This window comes from Phaenicophaeus curvirostris, chromosome 8, assembly GCF_032191515.1.
Source record: "Phaenicophaeus curvirostris isolate KB17595 chromosome 8, BPBGC_Pcur_1.0, whole genome shotgun sequence".
NCBI lineage: Eukaryota > Metazoa > Chordata > Aves > Cuculiformes > Cuculidae > Phaenicophaeus > Phaenicophaeus curvirostris.
In genome coordinates, this window is record NC_091399.1 from 26,193,097 (window position 1) to 26,210,588 (window position 17,492).

General features: G+C 37.5%; 1 protein-coding gene across 3 annotated transcripts in view; it reads left to right on the forward strand.

Annotated features, from left to right (window-relative positions):
• USP33 (ubiquitin specific peptidase 33) overlaps positions 1-17,492 on the forward strand; it is a 33,055-nt gene that overhangs the window by 12,671 nt on the left and 2,892 nt on the right. The window contains exons 9-22 of one of the 3 annotated variants that reach the window (XM_069862883.1): positions 1,201-1,621; positions 2,009-2,149; positions 4,463-4,575; positions 5,878-6,049; positions 6,152-6,256; positions 6,835-6,868; positions 7,655-7,700; positions 8,424-8,604; positions 9,828-9,954; positions 10,727-10,896; positions 12,136-12,217; positions 14,382-14,490; positions 15,714-15,816; positions 16,583-16,651. In XM_069862883.1, coding sequence (XP_069718984.1) covers positions 1,201-1,621; positions 2,009-2,149; positions 4,463-4,575; positions 5,878-6,049; positions 6,152-6,256; positions 6,835-6,868; positions 7,655-7,700; positions 8,424-8,604; positions 9,828-9,954; positions 10,727-10,896; positions 12,136-12,217; positions 14,382-14,490; positions 15,714-15,816; positions 16,583-16,651 — 1,873 coding nt within the window. Of the gene's footprint in view, positions 1-1,200; positions 1,622-2,008; positions 2,150-4,462; positions 4,576-5,877; positions 6,051-6,151; positions 6,257-6,834; positions 6,869-7,654; positions 7,701-8,423; positions 8,605-9,827; positions 9,955-10,726; positions 10,897-12,135; positions 12,218-14,381; positions 14,491-15,713; positions 15,817-16,582; positions 16,652-17,492 lie in introns of all 3 variants that reach the window. The other 2 variants (XM_069862884.1, XM_069862885.1) reach the window with 2 other exon arrangements.

A 17,492-nucleotide genomic window follows, 5' to 3' on the forward strand; every position in this document is an offset into this window, starting at 1 on the left:
TTTGACAGTTGTATTTTTTAAGAAAAAAGAATGTTTTCTAGTTAACAGTTGTGAGCTTAGTAAGTAAGTGCTATGATGGGTCAGAATGTTGAGCAGCAGAAGTTATTTTTTCAAACAACGAAAAGGCAAATAGAAGCAGTAGCAGTTGCCAAGAAGAGGTGATTGTTTTTCCCCACACTTGCTTTATTAGATACTCTCTGTTGCCAGGAACCAAGCTGCTGCACAGGTTGTTGAAACTTGGTGGCTTTTAAGGTCTTTCAGAACACGGATTACACTTGTTGTAATGCTTGACAGTTCTTTGTGGAAACATTGATAGTTGAGGAATCTTGTCCAGGCTTGAGAAGAATTAAGATCTTGTTGACATTGTGATGCAATTGGAAAGACGGGCTAAGAACATCATAACACTTTATTAGAAAAGTAAAATCACAGAATGTCCAGAGCTTCAAGGGACCCACAAGGATCAAGTCCAGCTCCTGACCCTGTGCAGGACAACAACAACATTCACACTGTGAATGTCTGTGGCTTTGTCTGAATGCTTCTTGAATATTGTCAGGCTTCGTACCGGGACTGCTGTTCCAGTGCTCCACCACCCTCTGGGTGAAGAGCCTTTTCCTAATGTCCAACCTAAACCTCCCCGGCACAAGTGCTTCCATGCCTAGTGAAAGCAAGGCTCTGATTGCTTTGCTGAAGATGCTGCATAAGGTTTTAAAAAACTGTCCCAAAAACATTCCATTATCAGCCAAGCTGGAGCCTGATCGTGCTGTTGGAAGTTTCTTGAGTTACATTTCTCATTCGTGTAAGCTATGGCAGTGTTTTTGTTGAAGTTGTGGAAATAATCTTTTTGGGAATTGAAGTGTTATGGAGAAAAATTGTGTGATAGGATTACTTGTGGCATGCAAGTAATAGATGCAGGAAACAAATGTAGTATCATAGAATGGTTTCAGTTGGAAGAAACCTTAAAGATTATTCAGTTCAGTCCCCCCTGCCATGGACTTCCCACTGGATCAGGTGCTCAGAGCCTGCGTGGACTGGAAATTAAATGTCTTTTGAACGTTAGACCTGGGACAGAACAATTTATCTTACTCTTCTTTAACAGCCAGCGGTAGCTTTTGGTTTAGTGATTTGTATATTTTCCTGATAGGATGTTAATATGTTCCAAATAAAATGGAGTAATATTGTAAGACTTGTTTAAAATTCTAGGATGCACAAGAATTTTTGCGTTGTCTAATGGATTTGCTTCATGAAGAACTTAAAGAGCCAGTTGTAGAACTGGAAGATGCCCAGCCGATGAGTGTTGAAGAGAGTATGGAAGAAGACAAGAGCCAATCGGATGTAGGCTTTCAGCCCTGTGAGTCCTGTGGTACCTGCGATAAAACAGAAAACGATGCTATTTTCAAACCAGTCTTAGAAGATCCTGCAGAGACAACAATGTTAATTCAGGATGATGATAACAACTCAATCACATCCAAAGATTGGCAGAAAGAAAAAACATCAAACAACAAGCTTAAACGAGCAAATTCTATAGAAGACTTGGAAAAAGACACAAATGCTGCTTTAGAGACCACTGAATTTTTAAACAATCAAGGAACTGTCAAAGTACAGATACACAGCAGATTCTCAGGTAATGAATTACTGATGTGCATTTGAAATAGATTCTTAGCCAGGATCTGTGTGAGTGGAAGTGCATTGTAGAATGCACTAGAGAGGCATGGGTCAAGTGGTTTTACTTGTAAATGATGCACCTTCTTAATTTAGTTTTTCAGCTTGTATTCTGAATTCAGTTTGCATTCCCTTGAAAAGCTGAAGATTTGTGTCGGGTAGGGTTTCAAGTAACTCAGAAGAGTAGGGTTATTTGATTTTGTTCTGTATATGAATTGAAATGGTGCTTTGTTGCTCTAAGTCCAGTGACCTGATAGTGTATTTAAATAAATGCTGTAACTGTAGGATATGTTCATTCTGCAGTACATTTTTGGTAGCATTTATCAAATAACGCAAATATTAATTGCAGAGTACATCAGTGATGTCCACATGAACGATATATCTGCAGCCCAAACCCCATCAGCAAATGAAGGGATGAACACACGCTTATCAAACAGTCCTCCAAAATCATACGCATCGTGCTCTTCACTGGCATCAGTCCACAAAAAAGGTACAGGCCCTTTATTTTCTCCCTCCTGGTACTGAGTTGCTCTGTATCGTAGTTGTCACTTTGTTGTTTCTCATGTCTTGAGTAGAAATGCAGTGGTGTTCGTAGGGGTTTTTTATACCCTACCCCCAGTCAGGGGAGAGAGCATTATGTTAACTGGGCATATAATGAGACTCCCTTTACTTCTTGTAGAACTTATTAATCTTTTGAAACACGAATACTGTTTGCCTCTGATTTGGGAGGATTGTACAATATTTTTTTAGCCAACTTTTAATTACAGTGGTTTGGAGAGAGGTAGAACATGAGTGAAGTTGGTACCCGCAGAAGGGTAATGCTTTTTGGAGAACGTGCGCATTGTTCTTCAGCAGAAGTTCAGTAAATCAGCATTTGACTTCATTTAGTTTTAAGGAACCATGGTCTGTACTGTAGATAGACCTGTAAATGCAAGCTGTTTTCTCGTTGTTGGTGTCTTTGCAGTGTGGTCCATCACATGCTAAAATGTATTTATCAGCATCCAGGATGCTTAGACTTTTATTGCCTTTAGATAAAAGTTAGTGCAGCTTGAAGGCACAGGGTACAATATATGATAGAGTTTTTCTTTCCCTTGCATGTGTAATGGTAGAACTATGTGAGTAAAAGCTGATCCTTTGGAATGTTCTTTTAAAGCCAGTATTAAACCAAACCAAGCCAAACCAAAAAACTGCCATAACTTTAATACTGTGATCCTCTCATCACTCTCTGCAACTACCTGGCAGGAGGCTGTAGCAAGGCAGATGCTGGTCTCTTCTCCCAAATAAGAAGCGATAGGAGGAGAGGAAATGGCCTTAAGTTGTGCTAGGGGAGGTTTAGACTGGATATTAGGAAAAATTTCATCGCCAGAGTGTGTCAAGAATTGAAACAGGCTGCTGAAGGAAGTGGTTGAGTCACCATCCCTGGAGGTATTTAAAAGACATGTGGATGTGGTGCTTTTATGGTTGGACTCAATGATCTTAAAGTTCTTTTCCAGACTAAGTGATTCTATGAATCTGTGGTTCTTTTCCATTTCTCCCTTGCTGAAAACACATGGTGCCTGTTGGGTGCCACAGTTTTCAGATACCCCAGCTTCTCAGTGTCTTCCCTCTCTACCTGCTGTTTGTTAGTGTAGATGAATACAGCGCATCCTCCACATCACTGACAAATGAAGTCTTTGGTACCATCTTAAGCAGTTAAAGTGTCAAAATAAGTGATTGAAAGCAATCTCAGAGAATTCTCAGCAAAAGGCTGTATGAAGCAGTTGATGTCCATGATAAATAAAATATATCTGGTGCACTGTGGAAAAGAGGGTTTTTCAGATTACTTCTAAGGGCTGTTCTTTCTGCTGGATATACTTTTGAATTTAGAATTTTCTATTATTCTAGACATATATCTAGGTAGGGGATGGTACAGAGACAATATATAATACTGCAGTAAAGAGACAAGACTACTTGCTTACGGGAAAACTCTGTATGTACAAAGGAGCCCTGGGAGTCTGTGTTCTGTGTGAAAGGTTTCTTGGAGTAATTCAGTTTGCTTTTCACTGTAATTATTTCCATGTTTTGCTGCCTATCCTGTTACTGGCTGTCAGTATTTTGGCAGACTTTGCCTTTGACTCCTACAAGACTTTGGAGTGGTCCCTTGGGTGATGTACTAACTCCAGAAGAGGTTTTGTGGTCTCTGTTTTCACCTACAGTTCCAGTAATTTGTAGAGCCCAAGAGACTGCTCTGGCATGTTCACATATTAAGTAGTGGATTTGAGAAGGGAGCACATGCTGGCTTGGAATTTTACTTTAATTTTCTTTAATAAGCTGCTAACAGGCTGGCCTCAAGTAGTAAATTTAGTCTACTTCAACCCCCTATCATCAGTGTTGTGATACAAGAAGCTTGTGCATGAGCTGTTTAGACCAGCGTGGTTAGAACTTCCTGGAAAGATGTGACCAAATTAAATGTCAAAAAAAATGTGCCTTTTTAAGTTTATAACTTGGGAGATTCCTGCTATGATTGATGACTCTCATAGCAGATGTAGATTTCAAGACTGGCTGTTTGAGTTTTACTTAAACAGAGGTAAAATTTTCTGGTGTTTGTCCTTGATAAATAGCTTGGGGAACCTATGTGAATTGCTTGGTCGTTAGTGATTTGGTTGTGTAATTTCTAAGAACTATTTAGTAAATAGAAAACAAGGCTTGGCTCATAATTTAATCCTAAATATGTGTGATCTCTAATTATACTACGCAGTGTTGAAGAGGATCAGAATCCTCTGTATTTTTGCTGACTTCGAGCGTTTTATTTTTGTCACTACAGTTTCAACTGTATCATCACCAAAAAGGAAGAAGCGCAAGAAGTACAGGAGTGTCATCTCTGATATATTTGATGGGACTATAATAAGCTCAGTACAGTGCTTGACTTGTGATCGGGTGAGTAAGGAAGGGAAAGTCTAGCTCTTAACATGGTTTTTTCCCAGTACAGAGACTAAAGGTTTTATGAATAGTCATTCTCTGGTAACGTTACTCCTTTGTGGCATATTTCCTCAGAAGCTTAGGTTGTTTCATATTCACTCAGACAGCAATAGCAGCTACCACGGGCACTTTGTGTTTAGATTGGCTCGCTTGCATTGAGCTGGAGATCACTTGGAGCTGAAAAATAACATTTTGAGAATTGGCTTACAGTAAGGATAGAGAGAGGCTTGCTCTTCACCTCCACTTAGGTATGATTAGTTTCTAGTAATGTTCTAAATATCCTAAAGCAAACCTGCTGCTACTGTGAGTTTTCAGGTACATTATGTTACAAAGAAAAGGTCCAATCAAATTGCTGTAACAGTTTTAACAGATAGATTGAGGCCAAGAAAATTCATGTCTTTCAAGAAATCCAGGGAGAGGCACTTACCTTTACAGATTCAATGAGTCATTCCTTAACTGCTTTCTGAAGTTGCCCACTGCTGCGAGATACGATGTGGTATAGGAAGAGTTATTTTTTTTCTGCACTGTTTGCTCATATAATTACTTAGAACAACATGTGTGATAATATTTAAAAAAGTCAATTCTCTAAACTGTAATTCCAAGGCAATAATACCAAATACTGGATACCCAAGTCTTTGCATTGAGTACAAGTTTCTCAATGTAAAATTTGAACCTGACCCTTATGCAGTTGCATGCCCTTACTGCTTCCCTTGCTTTAGATCTAAGAATACTGAGACCTCAGGGTAAATTGGAGAGCAAGTTAAAAAAAAAAAAAACAAATAGGAAACTTTAAATTTTGCTTGATGTTTTACTCTGACTGTGGGGTTGCTAAATCCAGCATGGGAGAAACTAAATACACAGCTGGGTCTCTTTTGCAGCAGGTCCAGTTACGTCAGGTCATGATAATGCCAAAGTAAAATACAGTCAAAACAATGGGCTGATGCTTTCTGCAATGGGTTTGTGTAACAGGAGCCTGAGGCAAAAACCGGTGTTTGTGTTACCAGTAGGAAGACAAATACTAAATAATTACTTTAAAAGTTTGTGATAACAATGTATAAGTTTACTCCAAAATGTTTGTTGTTTTTTTTTTCCCTTCCTCTTGTATCTACTTATTTATAATTAATTTGCTACGTAGTGGAATTTACAACTCTACAATGACTTAGTAGTTACTGGTAAACTTTACCTAATTCACTTTATGTAGAAACTTACTGTTTCTCTTCAAGCTTAATCCTCTTTTGTTTCATTTGTTCTCTTCTTTAGCTGTCTGTAACCCTGGAGACCTTTCAGGATCTGTCCTTGCCTATTCCGGGCAAGGAAGATCTTGCTAAACTCCATTCCGCGAGCCATCAGACATCTCTAGTCAAGGCAGGGTCATGCGGAGAAGCGTATGCCCCGCAGGGATGGATAGCTTTTTTCATGGAATATTTCAAAAGGTAAGTAGTATTTACCTTGTTTTATTTATTGATCTATTTTGAAATTCCTGTTTCTGCTCTTCTGGCAGAACATTTGTTGGTTTTCTTTCTTTTCTGTCAATGATGTTTCAGGTTTGTTGTCTCATGTGTTCCTAGCTGGTTTTGGGGTCCAGTTGTAACCTTACAAGATTGTCTTGCTGCCTTTTTCGCCAGAGATGAGCTCAAGGGTAAGAGGTTAATTACATGAACATGTTTCTTCTTTTTTTCCTCCTATCGCAATAAGATGATTAATGTCTTCTTAGCTTCACTCAATTAAGCAAAAGCCACCTGCTAGACTATAACATAGTCATTCCTTGCTCTTATGGGAACATTTATTTCAAAAAGGTAAGCTCACTTAACTGAATATATGAGTAAGAAATGCCCATTAAAGCTAATTTAGAAATTGAAGTAAATCAGAATTTGGTTTAATGAGATCATATCGACTTAAAGTTCATAAAAATTTCAAAACTGACTTCATTAATACTCATTCTCATAACTTTAATTTGGATTTAGTAAATTATTTCCCTTATAAATTACATAGCGTTGTCTCTTCAGATTATGCTGTACTGCTTCACAGCTGAAAGCATAAAACCTAAGAAATCTTTCTATTTATTTGCTCTGTCAACACTCTTAGACCTGTTAAGTATTGAATGCAACCTAGAGACAAATTCCCTTGCAACTCTTATATCTCAAATGTGTCCTCTTGAATGAGAAGTATTTGGATTTAGAGAATAATGGCTATTTTTCTTTTCCCTGATACTTGCAGGTGATAACATGTACAGCTGTGGAAGGTGTAAAAAGTAAGCTGGCTTTTGCCTTTGGTTGTTTTAATGGTCTTAATTTGAGTGCTTTAATGCTTCTGTTAGTCAAGAGACTTATTTCTGTTGGGTGTGTTGGGCTACTGTTAATCCTTTGATACTCTCTTGTGTTCTGGCTGTCAGAAACTTAATATTACAAAGGTACAGGAGTCAGGAAGCACTGACTCACTGTACCATATTGCAGAAGTAGTGTGCTCAATTCTTCATGTTCCTCACAATTTCAGACCTTTCTAAATTGTTCTTGATTGATAAAATAAAAGCTTTTAGTGCTTTTTACTGGCAAGTTTTCATTTTTATGCAGAGGGTCACTTCATTGTGTTAAAAAAAAAATAAATATGCTATGGCTTTAAATACTAAAGAACTGAGAAACAGAAGTGGTCTGAATACTGCCTAAAGCTCTTTATGGAAAGGGAGTGTTATTCCTTGTTATGTAACTGGTGATCTGCTGTAGGTATTTCTTAAATAATCTTAGCTGGTTTTTTTTTCCTCTTTTGCTGAATAATCAGCTTTTGTGAAGCTTCAAGTTCTTTTATGTTAAGTGCTTGCTGCTTTGAATTTTTCAGCTGTACAGATTGTTTTTTCTTCTGAAGCAACATTGTGTTGTTTTGGCTACTCCATGTCTAGTCTACATTCCATAAATATTTTGGGTTTGATAATGTAATGTTCAGCTTAGACTTTTGCTGATCTAGCACAGTGATCTAAAACCTTTTCAGAAATAAGTATTGGTTGATTTTTTTGTTTGTTTGTTTTTATTTTTCTTTTGCTTAGGTTAAGAAATGGAGTGAAATTCTGCAAAGTGCAAAAATTTCCTGAGGTACTGTTACTACATGCACTTTAAAGCACTTTTTCTGCATGATTAGGAATGTGGTAAGACTAATGAGTCACATGGAGTAAATTGTGTTTATCATGTTATATGATGAAAGCTATCTTCATATTGACATTTGTTTTAAAAATGTGAGCAACGTCTGATTATTTGCCCTGTAAGAAAGTGAACTTTGTACACGAAAAGTAAAGTAGGAGAATGGAGTTTTTCCCTGTTGTTACTGTAAGGTTGCGGGACTTATTTATACTGTAGATCATAGAATTAAAACCACAACCAGACTGGAAATCTTTTCTGTAAGTAATGTTTGTAACTTTGTTTTAAACGTAATCCAGTCTTTCCACATTTCAAAACATGAGTTGATGGCTGTGTTAATGTCCCTTGTGACAAGACTGTGCAGTAGGTGCACTGAGGAAGAGAAAAGGTATGTTCATTGCTGAGTCAGTGTCATGAACTGCTCACGACTGTTTTTTTTTTTTTATACTGTCAGTAAGAAGTGTCTTTGATAATCACAAATTCATTTCCAAATCTTTGAGCCATGATTGATTTAAAACAAGAAATCTGTGGAGCATAGATCTTGTGATAGTTGCCTTGGGCCATAGGGAAAGTGATCCTTGTGGGATGACAAAAGGAAGAGATGGCATGTGCAGTGTAGTTATTAAACATCAAACAGTAGCATGCGTAGCTCTTCAGTGAATGTGTTGATCCTTCTTACAGATATTGTGCATTCATCTCAAAAGATTTAGACATGAACTTATGTTTTCCACAAAAATTGGGACCCATGTGTCCTTCCCTTTGGAAGGCCTCGATCTTCAACCTTTCCTTGCAAAGGACAGTCCAGCTCAAATAGTGACTTATGATCTCCTGTCTGTCATCTGCCATCACGGAACTGCCAGCAGTAAGTATGAGGCTCACTGGTTTGGCTTTGCACTTGATATTCACATCAGCACTCCTGTTTAAGGATGATATCTATATACTGAAGGGTAAATAGATGAGCAGTGGTAATTATAATGTGAAAGATAAATGCTGTGATTTCTGCCTTTAACTGTAAGATGTCTTGTCCTTAAAAGACTTGACGCATCTTTAAATTGTATAGTGTACTTAAATAAAATTGCAGATGGAAAAGGTTTAACAGGTCCTGGAATATTAAGTAAAAAAAATCCTATATGCATTATTGAAAGCGAACAGTATAAAGGTACAACAATGTTCTGTGCCAGCAAATGCCCAGTTGATCAGCTGTTCTGCACAGCTGTTGTTTGTCTTGTGTTTTGTGTGCTTTGTATACCTTACTGTTCTGGAAAGAGTTCACAAGGCACCACAAAGATGCCAGTAATGGGTTTTAAACAATATTCTCTTGGATCATCAGTTCCAATTAACCCTAAACCAGGCAGTTACTGCCTACATGGATAGTGATAAGGAGCCGAATAAACATCTTAATGCTGTTTGTCAGGCTTGTTCCTGCCCAAGTGCTTTCAGATTTGGAAAATAGGAGAAAGTTAAAATTTGAAGCCAGGAACTTTATAGAATTTTATAGAAGTTACCCACCTCTTCCTACTCCCCATGCCAAACCTGAAGTATTCAGTGCTTAGATGAAGGTGTTTCCATATTTTGTGGATGCTTCTCCACATTCTCTTTAGTGCTTGCTGAATGATGCTTTTTGTAATCAGTAAATATTTGATTATTTAATTATTGATGGTGGAACATTTATTTTAAAATAATAATAACTTAAAATACATTGTGAGTAGTCTTCAAAACACAGTTAAATATGGTCTTGATATCCTGTAGCTGTTACGCATCTGTGTTAATTGCTTTTCTAAAGCATGCAAAGATTTGAAAAGAGTTCATTGTGGAAATTGATAAGGGTAAATTGTTCAGACAGTCTTTAAATATCCACAAGCTGTTTGAAGGGTTCAAGAATATGCTGAAAGTGGTGTCCGATTTCCACTAGCTGCTAGGAATTCAGAACAAAAAGCTAATCCTGAGTTGGAGAGAAGTCAGTGATGTAATGTTTCTTCCATTTAAGACTTGCTTTTTCTGGACTTACTTTGTTGTGCAGTACATGAAAAGAAGTAAAATGAGCAGCTCTGGACACCTCTTAATAACTTGCTACTAATATTCTAGGTGGACACTATATAGCTTATTGTCGCAACAACTTAAATAATTTGTGGTATGAATTTGATGACCAGAGTGTCACAGAAGTATCAGAATCCACAGTGCAAAATGCAGAAGCGTATGTTCTCTTCTACAGGTAAGAAATTAAAAATACCACCTTTTGTGTGATGCAGAGTAAAGTTTCAGGGCAGAGTTTTGGAGGGTGGAATGAATGGTCCAAACCTGCGTTTGGAGAAGAGGGTTTCTATTCAATCTAAAAACAAGAGAATGGAAGTGTTTCCAGTTGCAGAGCAGCAACAGCCTCATTGAGGAAAGTAGGGGAATTACCCGATCCACTGGCTGTTCAGCTGCACTTCTGAAGGCGAGTAAGGAACATCTGCGCAAGGATGCTTGCAGAGCTTTTGCTGGAAAGATGTCTAGAAGAAACGGGCAGGTGGCCAGAGCCTCACCACCTTCTTTTGTATCATTAGTCATCACCTCTGGAGAACGGTCTGCTGTTGCTCCCCAACTCTTTACTGTCTCAGTCTGGTAGGTTAAAAAGGAACTGTCAGGGGTCTTTGAGTTGTTGAACTTTTCTTGTCAGCATGGTAACACCTGTGCCGTGGCTTGTCAGAACTAGGGACAAGCATAGATTTAACAGAGCAAGTAGCCTTTGCTGCCCTTCCTGCGCTGTATGATCTGTACTGACTCTGGTGACACGCTGTTCTGTAACGTGACAGTTCAGGTTCCTGTTGCACGTTTAGGTGGTGCCTCTGTGCAAAAGAGGTGCAAGTTCTTTCACATGTTATTTCGTATGAGTAGTAGAGATGGCCCAGGTAATTTACTTGAAAGTACAGTTTTCCCCCAGTATATTATCTGTACCGTGCACAGGGTTTACATTTGTGTAATGCTTTCTATTTTGGTGACAGAAAGACCAGTGAGGAAGCACAGAGGGAGAGACGGAGAATATCGAGTCTACTGAATATGATGGAACCGAGTCTTCTGCAATTCTATGTTTCCAGACAGTGGTTAAATAAATTCAAGACTTTTGCAGAGCCAGGACCAATTTCAAATAATGACTTTCTCTGTACGCATGGAGGTGAGATTGTAACCGAGTATCATATAAAAACAATGTCTGTTGACTTGGAGCTATACAGGGAGGCACGTTTATTTTAAAAGGAATTTGAAGTTCATAATATAACTTCCTTAACTTCTTAGTTAAATGAAAACTATAACTTCTAAGTAAGTAATTTCTCTCATTTAAGTAGCTGACTGGTTGGAAATGATACTGTGTGACATTCTTTATTTTTTTTCCTCTCCTCTGCACGTCTGATTTTGCTTATAATCTTTCTTGATTCTGAGAGGAGCAGCTTGGCTTATCTGCTTGCTTCCTAAACGTGGATATTCCCATTTCTAAAAATCCTGTGGCTTTATCATCTTCCTTATTACTTCGGTCATGCAGAGTTATCCAGTGCATGGCAGTGTGCCAATGGAGTAGTAGTTGTGTATATTTTGTCTAGGAGCATAAAAATATTATGCTTTGCTCTAAATGTTAATAAAAATGAGAATTACTTAAGCGAAACATATTTGGGAAAATATCCATATTTGAGTGCTAATATTCCAAGAAATTGTTACTATGTGGTGTTTTTATACCTGTTGTCTCATAAAAAATTGTTGCTGAGCCAAACTTCTAGCATAGGAATATCACGCCCCTGTAGTAATTTGCAGTGTGTGTATGTGTGAGCCCTTGTGGCTGTGGCTTTCCCTCTGCAGGGTTGTAGCAGAGGGTTCTTGTACAAGTCCCCATGCTACTAATTTTCCTTACTCAAAGTAATCCCTGCATAGCACGTTGCTGCTTACTCCATACTTCAGCTCAGCGCTTTGAATTCTGCAGGCCCCTCTATTTCTGCCTCCCTCAAAATTTTGCTATTTTCAAACATTCATGTCGTTTAAAGTACCTGAAAAGGTCTACAGCAAATAAGTGAATTTTGAATAGACAGTTTGCTAATGTCTTTACATGTATAAACAAAGTTTTTAATCACTCTTTAATATTTTAATTGTATACCTTTAAGAAGCATTTTGCAACCAGTATCTAAAAAGGATGCTAGCACTTTAATCTCTCGTGTAGTTTGCTTCTGCTTTTTATAAACTTTTCAGCCTCGTAAAAGACTAAAATTATAGTGGTCTCTTTAAATACAGTATTAGATTAGACTGTGATAAAATTTGTTTCAGACGATTTCTGTGAATTCATTGAAAGGCTGTATAAAGACCTCTAACATAGGTTGTTCCTCCCCTTACAATAAAATCCACAAGGATTCTGTTGTCATTGCTTGTGCAGGTGTTCCTCCACACAAAGCTAACTTCATAGAGGACCTGGTTGTAATGCTACCTCAAAATATATGGGATAATCTGTACAGCAGGTAAGTTTTATACTGGAATTGGAAAAAATCCACTGATATGATTTGAGAGCAAATATATCCCAAGTAGCAATATCAGACTTTAGAATTACTGGCTCAGAAAAATGTGTTTTCTAGGCACAAAGCTAAGCAAAGGGATTGCAAACAGCTGATTTGTGTACTTTGCTTTTGCAAAGTAATGTTAAAAGCCTACGTAATGTAGTGTTACTGGGTTTATACTTGAGTATTAAACCAATAAACATGTATGGTTTTTACAGAATGAGACAAAGTAGGTCAGCAAAAGTATGCTTTGCAAGAGGTGGTTTGAAAGAACTGTCTGTATCAGTTTCCTGTTCCCTTGTTGGCTGGAGGCAGCTTTTCTTTTATGTTGGCCTGGAATCCAGCTGCCAGTACTGCTTTGAAATAACTTGTATGTAAGCCTTCTGTATAACTACTCCATGCTATTTAATGTAGGTCTGGTTTAAGTGCTTGCGTGTAAGGGAGGAATTCTTAGGTGATGTGTCTCCTTTTAGAGTAAAAAAAAGGCTGCAGGAGAGTTTTGCTGATGTCCTTAAGGACTCTGTATTGCACTTGCCTTAAATATTGTTAGCTGTTAATTTCCTGCCCCCTAAGCACTATAGCTGAGTTGTTTTAATGTTTCAATGGAAACAAGTGGAAAGTGGAAACAATGTTATTTCCTGCTTGTTTCCACTTGCCTAGATATACTGAACTTTTCTTCCAGCCGACAAAGGCATTATCTGTGTTTTTTGTGTGCAGGATTATTTGTTAAATCTGAGGACTTAAAACATTTTCCTTCATTAATTTCCCTGTTCTAGAAGCTTTTTAAACAAGATGTCAAACTTCAGTCATTGGATAGAAAGGTGGAAATCCCAGGGATGATTGGGTTCTCCAGATTTCACAAGTAATCCCTCGGTAGAAGAGAAATTTGAATTGTTATTGCTAAATATTTGTCTGTTCTTCCTGACTGGTGCAAGCAGCCCTCAACACAGAGTAGCTCTGAAGTGACTACGTTTTGCTTTTTGTCTTGCTGTTATCTGGGAATTAAGGGAGTACTGTGGCTGCAGTGGGTGAGAATTTAGGACGAGGAAACCAAGTATAGCGGAAGCCAAGTTTAACTAAGATAGTATTAAAGGAGCTACTCATCTAGGATGCCAATTGCCAATCCATGTCCCAAACACGTTTATCTTGCTGCTTACATGGCACCGCTTATGTTCAATTCCAAATTCTTTGTGGTCAGAGTTGCTTTGAGATTATATAATATAATCTGTATTCGAACTATTTTGGTGAAAAATTTGCAAGCTAAAGACAAAATGTGATCTTCAGAGGTGCGGTTTAAGTAGGAGGTGACCATTTTAAGAAACGTGTTTCTGTTACTTTGGGATGAGTGCATATATATTAAAAACCTTCTGTGTACAACTGGTGTTGCACTGAAGTAATTTTCAGTTAAAACACAACACTTTCATATTTGAGGAAGAAAATAGCATCCCAGGTTATTTTTATGGCCTGACGAGTGTGCAAGTCTAAATGGGGAAAAAAACCCAATGCCTTCCATGGCAGATTCTTGTTTCATTTTATTCACTAAGTAAATATAGTTATTTTTTACTCTTGCTTAAGAACTTCCATATTTTGAGCTTTAATTCATGTTGCTATACTTAATAACGCTCTTATCTCGTGTAACATAAGATTTTTTTTTAATAAAATCTAGGACTTTATAAGAGAAACAAAATTGGAAGAGAACACAGCTCTGACAAAAAATAATTATTCAGCTAGGAAGTAGAACCTGGAACACCCTTATCTCAATGCATATTTTATCCTGACCTTTTTTGTAGTAAATGCATCTCTTAATATTAAATGACTGTCAGCCTTATTTTCTTTATCAGGCTTCTGATTGCCAGCTAGCGAATGCTGCCGTATTCATAATGATGCATGTATATACACACATGCACGTATCTATATCCCATGCTGCTCAGTAACTTGCCACTGAAGACCTCCGTGAGTGCAGTTATTACTAGGAAAATAAATGATGGCATTTGTGTCAGCGTGACTGGCATGTATTAGACTTCAGTTACATGTTAAAAGAAGCTGACACTTGAGATGTCTACTGGTACCTGATCTTTTCCCATGGTATTATCCACAAGGTGAATTTTTTTTTTAATATTTGCTGCAGGTATGGAGGAGGACCAGCTGTTAATCATCTGTATGTTTGTCACACCTGCCAAATAGAGTCTGAAAGAACTGAAAAAAGAAGGAAAAATGAATTGGAAATGTTTATTCGGGTAAAAAATAAACACTTCTTCATTCTGCTTTTTGATATTCATGACGTTACCCGAGGGCTTAACAGAAGTGCATAGGTGATTCCTGTAACAAATGGATGTTATTAAACATCTGCAGACCTATATAGACTCCCTTCTTTCTGTTGGCAACAATAGTAGTCCTCTCATATCCTAGATAATTGTTCTTGGAGAAAACATTTAATGTGTTTCTTAAATTGCTTTTTTTATCGTATGGAAAGAGAGTGCAGCCCTGAGAGCGGTTGTTCTCTATACTCTGCCAGTGACCTGTTCTGTGCAGTCTGATAAGGTTTAGGTGCAATAATACTGTGCCAGAAAAAGTCAATCATAATCTTTATGTCTAGTTCTAATATTAAAAATATCACTAGAGACATAAACCAGTGATGCAGTGTGACGTAAATGCCTTAGTTTTGTAATGGGTCTGTAACAGTGACATGAAGCCAAGTATTTCTTTCCTGTGAGTTAGAGGTTATGCACGAGTCTGGTAACATAACTAGTAGTAAGGAATTTCTTAAACTAAAAACGTGGTTTGAAGTTTTCAGTGAAAATAAATGCAGAGGTATTGGTGTCCCGCTTCTGCTATCTTAATTCCTGAGAGGAAGAAAAACAGAATTGTAGCTGTTCTTTCAGTTTTATCAGTGCTTTAATCACGCTTTAGAGATTGTGTCAGCCTCTCCATATTTTAACTGCTATTTGAATTTCTTAGTAACTGGTTTTTCTTTGGGATGGATTACCACTGGATAGTAATTATTATTAACAACACCAAGTCAACCTCATTTGTTTTAACAATCACTATTTTTCCAGTCTAAACAGTGATTATTTGTGCAGCGTTTGCAAGCGTTGCTGGTCAGCAGACAGAGGATTCTGTTATCCTCTGTAAAAATTGCTTTAGGGAATGTTTGCAAAACTTACTCTATCTGAAACCTTAAGAAATTCTGTTGATGCTTTAGGTTCAAGGCTTTAGGGGTGAAGCATAGCTACATAGTAACGGAGTGAAAAGTTAACAGTTTTAAAGGTTTAAGTGACTTTTTACATGTTTCTTAATAACATTGTGAAATGATCTGTAGTCCCTGAAAAGGAATAAAAAGTTAAACTTCCTAAAATCTTAATTATAAGAAATGTACCTTCTTTTCTTTTTACAATGAAAGAAAGAAATTTGGTTAAATGCAACTGAGACTTCACTTGGCTGGGATTCCTTTTCCTTTCAGCTTAACAGAGCATTCCAAGAAGAAGAATCTCCATCAACATTTTACTGCATCAGTATGCAGTGGTTCAGAGAATGGGAAGGATTCGTAAAGGGGAAAGACAGCGGTAAGTTGTGCTCCATTTCAAACTATGAGTGATCTTATCTTTGTTGCCATGTAGTGGTACCATTTAATTAAATTCCTTCTGCTTTGGTTGAAGGCTGTAGGAAGGGCAGCTAGAGGAAGCAACAAGAGCTCTTAAAGCAAACATCTAAGACATGGCTTTTATGGGCTACAAATATATCCAGGAACCAATTACAAAATATAGTGAAATAATTGTCAAGAAGGGATAATGGGAGAGTTGAGGAAAGTGTGTTGCCTGTTTGCAGAGGGTTTGCTGTTCGCAGCAGGAAAATTGGATCCAGGTACAGGGCAGGATGGATTTTGTTGTGCAAACTGATAGACAATGCTACAGCCTCTGGACGAAAAGTGACCTCGCTGTTGCAACCTAAACTCATAGATAACTGAGTAACAATTCTAATAATATCACTTTAGCCTACTTGAGGTACTTCCGAAGTTTTAAAACAAAAGAAGTGATAAAATATTCTATAATCTTGTCCGATTCTGCTCTAGAACTTTGCTAGGGGTAAGAATTAAGATTAATTTGTGCTTTACATTGCTTGAAGACTTGCTGTGATCATGATTGCTTTGAAAAACTTGCTCTTAATTAAAATTCTGATTACCTTTTAACAATTTAAAAGATGCTGTTAAACAGTACACAAACAAGCAGTAACAAACGAGCTATGTATTTCTCCTTTAATTTGAAAACAGACCCTCCAACTTGCCGTTTGTTTTCAGCTCTCCCAATTTTAATCATCTTTCTGTCCCACCAGATCCTCCCGGTCCTATCGACAATGCTAAGATCGCAGTAACAAAATGTGGAACTGCTGTGCTAAAACAAGGTAGGTGTCCAATATTGCTGCTGCTCTGGGCTCCATATGATGTATTTTAAGTTTGGAAAGTTTATTATTCTTTTTTTACCTGTTATCATAAAATGGCAGTTCCTAGTGAATCTGTGCTGTGCGCATTTTGGGGGGGAGCAGCTTATTCTGAAAATAAAGAAGTAATATCTGTAATAGACAAATCCTGGTGAGTGTGTAGAAGGACATGCAGAGTAACTGCAAAATGGTGCAAGCGTGCTTGGCTTTGTATCGCTTGTTTGATTTGCATTTTCTTATCATAAATCAGGAGTTGCTTGGCTTTTAGACTGTCGTATATCTGTGTAGTTATTTGAATCTTGAAACCTAATTTGACTTGAGAGCTACTTCTGACATAGGGAAATAAACCACAGTAAATAAATGCTGTTGCTCGTTTTTCCACAAGTTAATTGCTAGTGTACATTGCATAAACTTCTCTAGAGTGCAAAGATAGAGATTTCTTATTTTTCACAGATGCTTAGTACCGTTTATTTGACACTTGTAAGTACAGAGAAAAAAGAATCTAATAATCTGCTTTATGAAGACCTTAGACAATTCCTATGAATATTAAATTCTTTATTGCTCAGCTTAAAAAAAAACCAAACCTGCAGCATTACGATTAACCTTTTTTTAACTGAGTTTTTTCCCTAGTTTAACTCAGATCTGGTGGACCTACCGGGGCAGTTCCCTGGAGGCCATAGGCCCTGCATAAACCTCACCAACCTGAGAATGTCAAGAGTCTATTTAAAAAAGAATGAGCTCTTGCACTCGTGAACTTTGCAGTACGTTTTAACGATTTCAGTGCTAATGTAGAATTTAAATACAA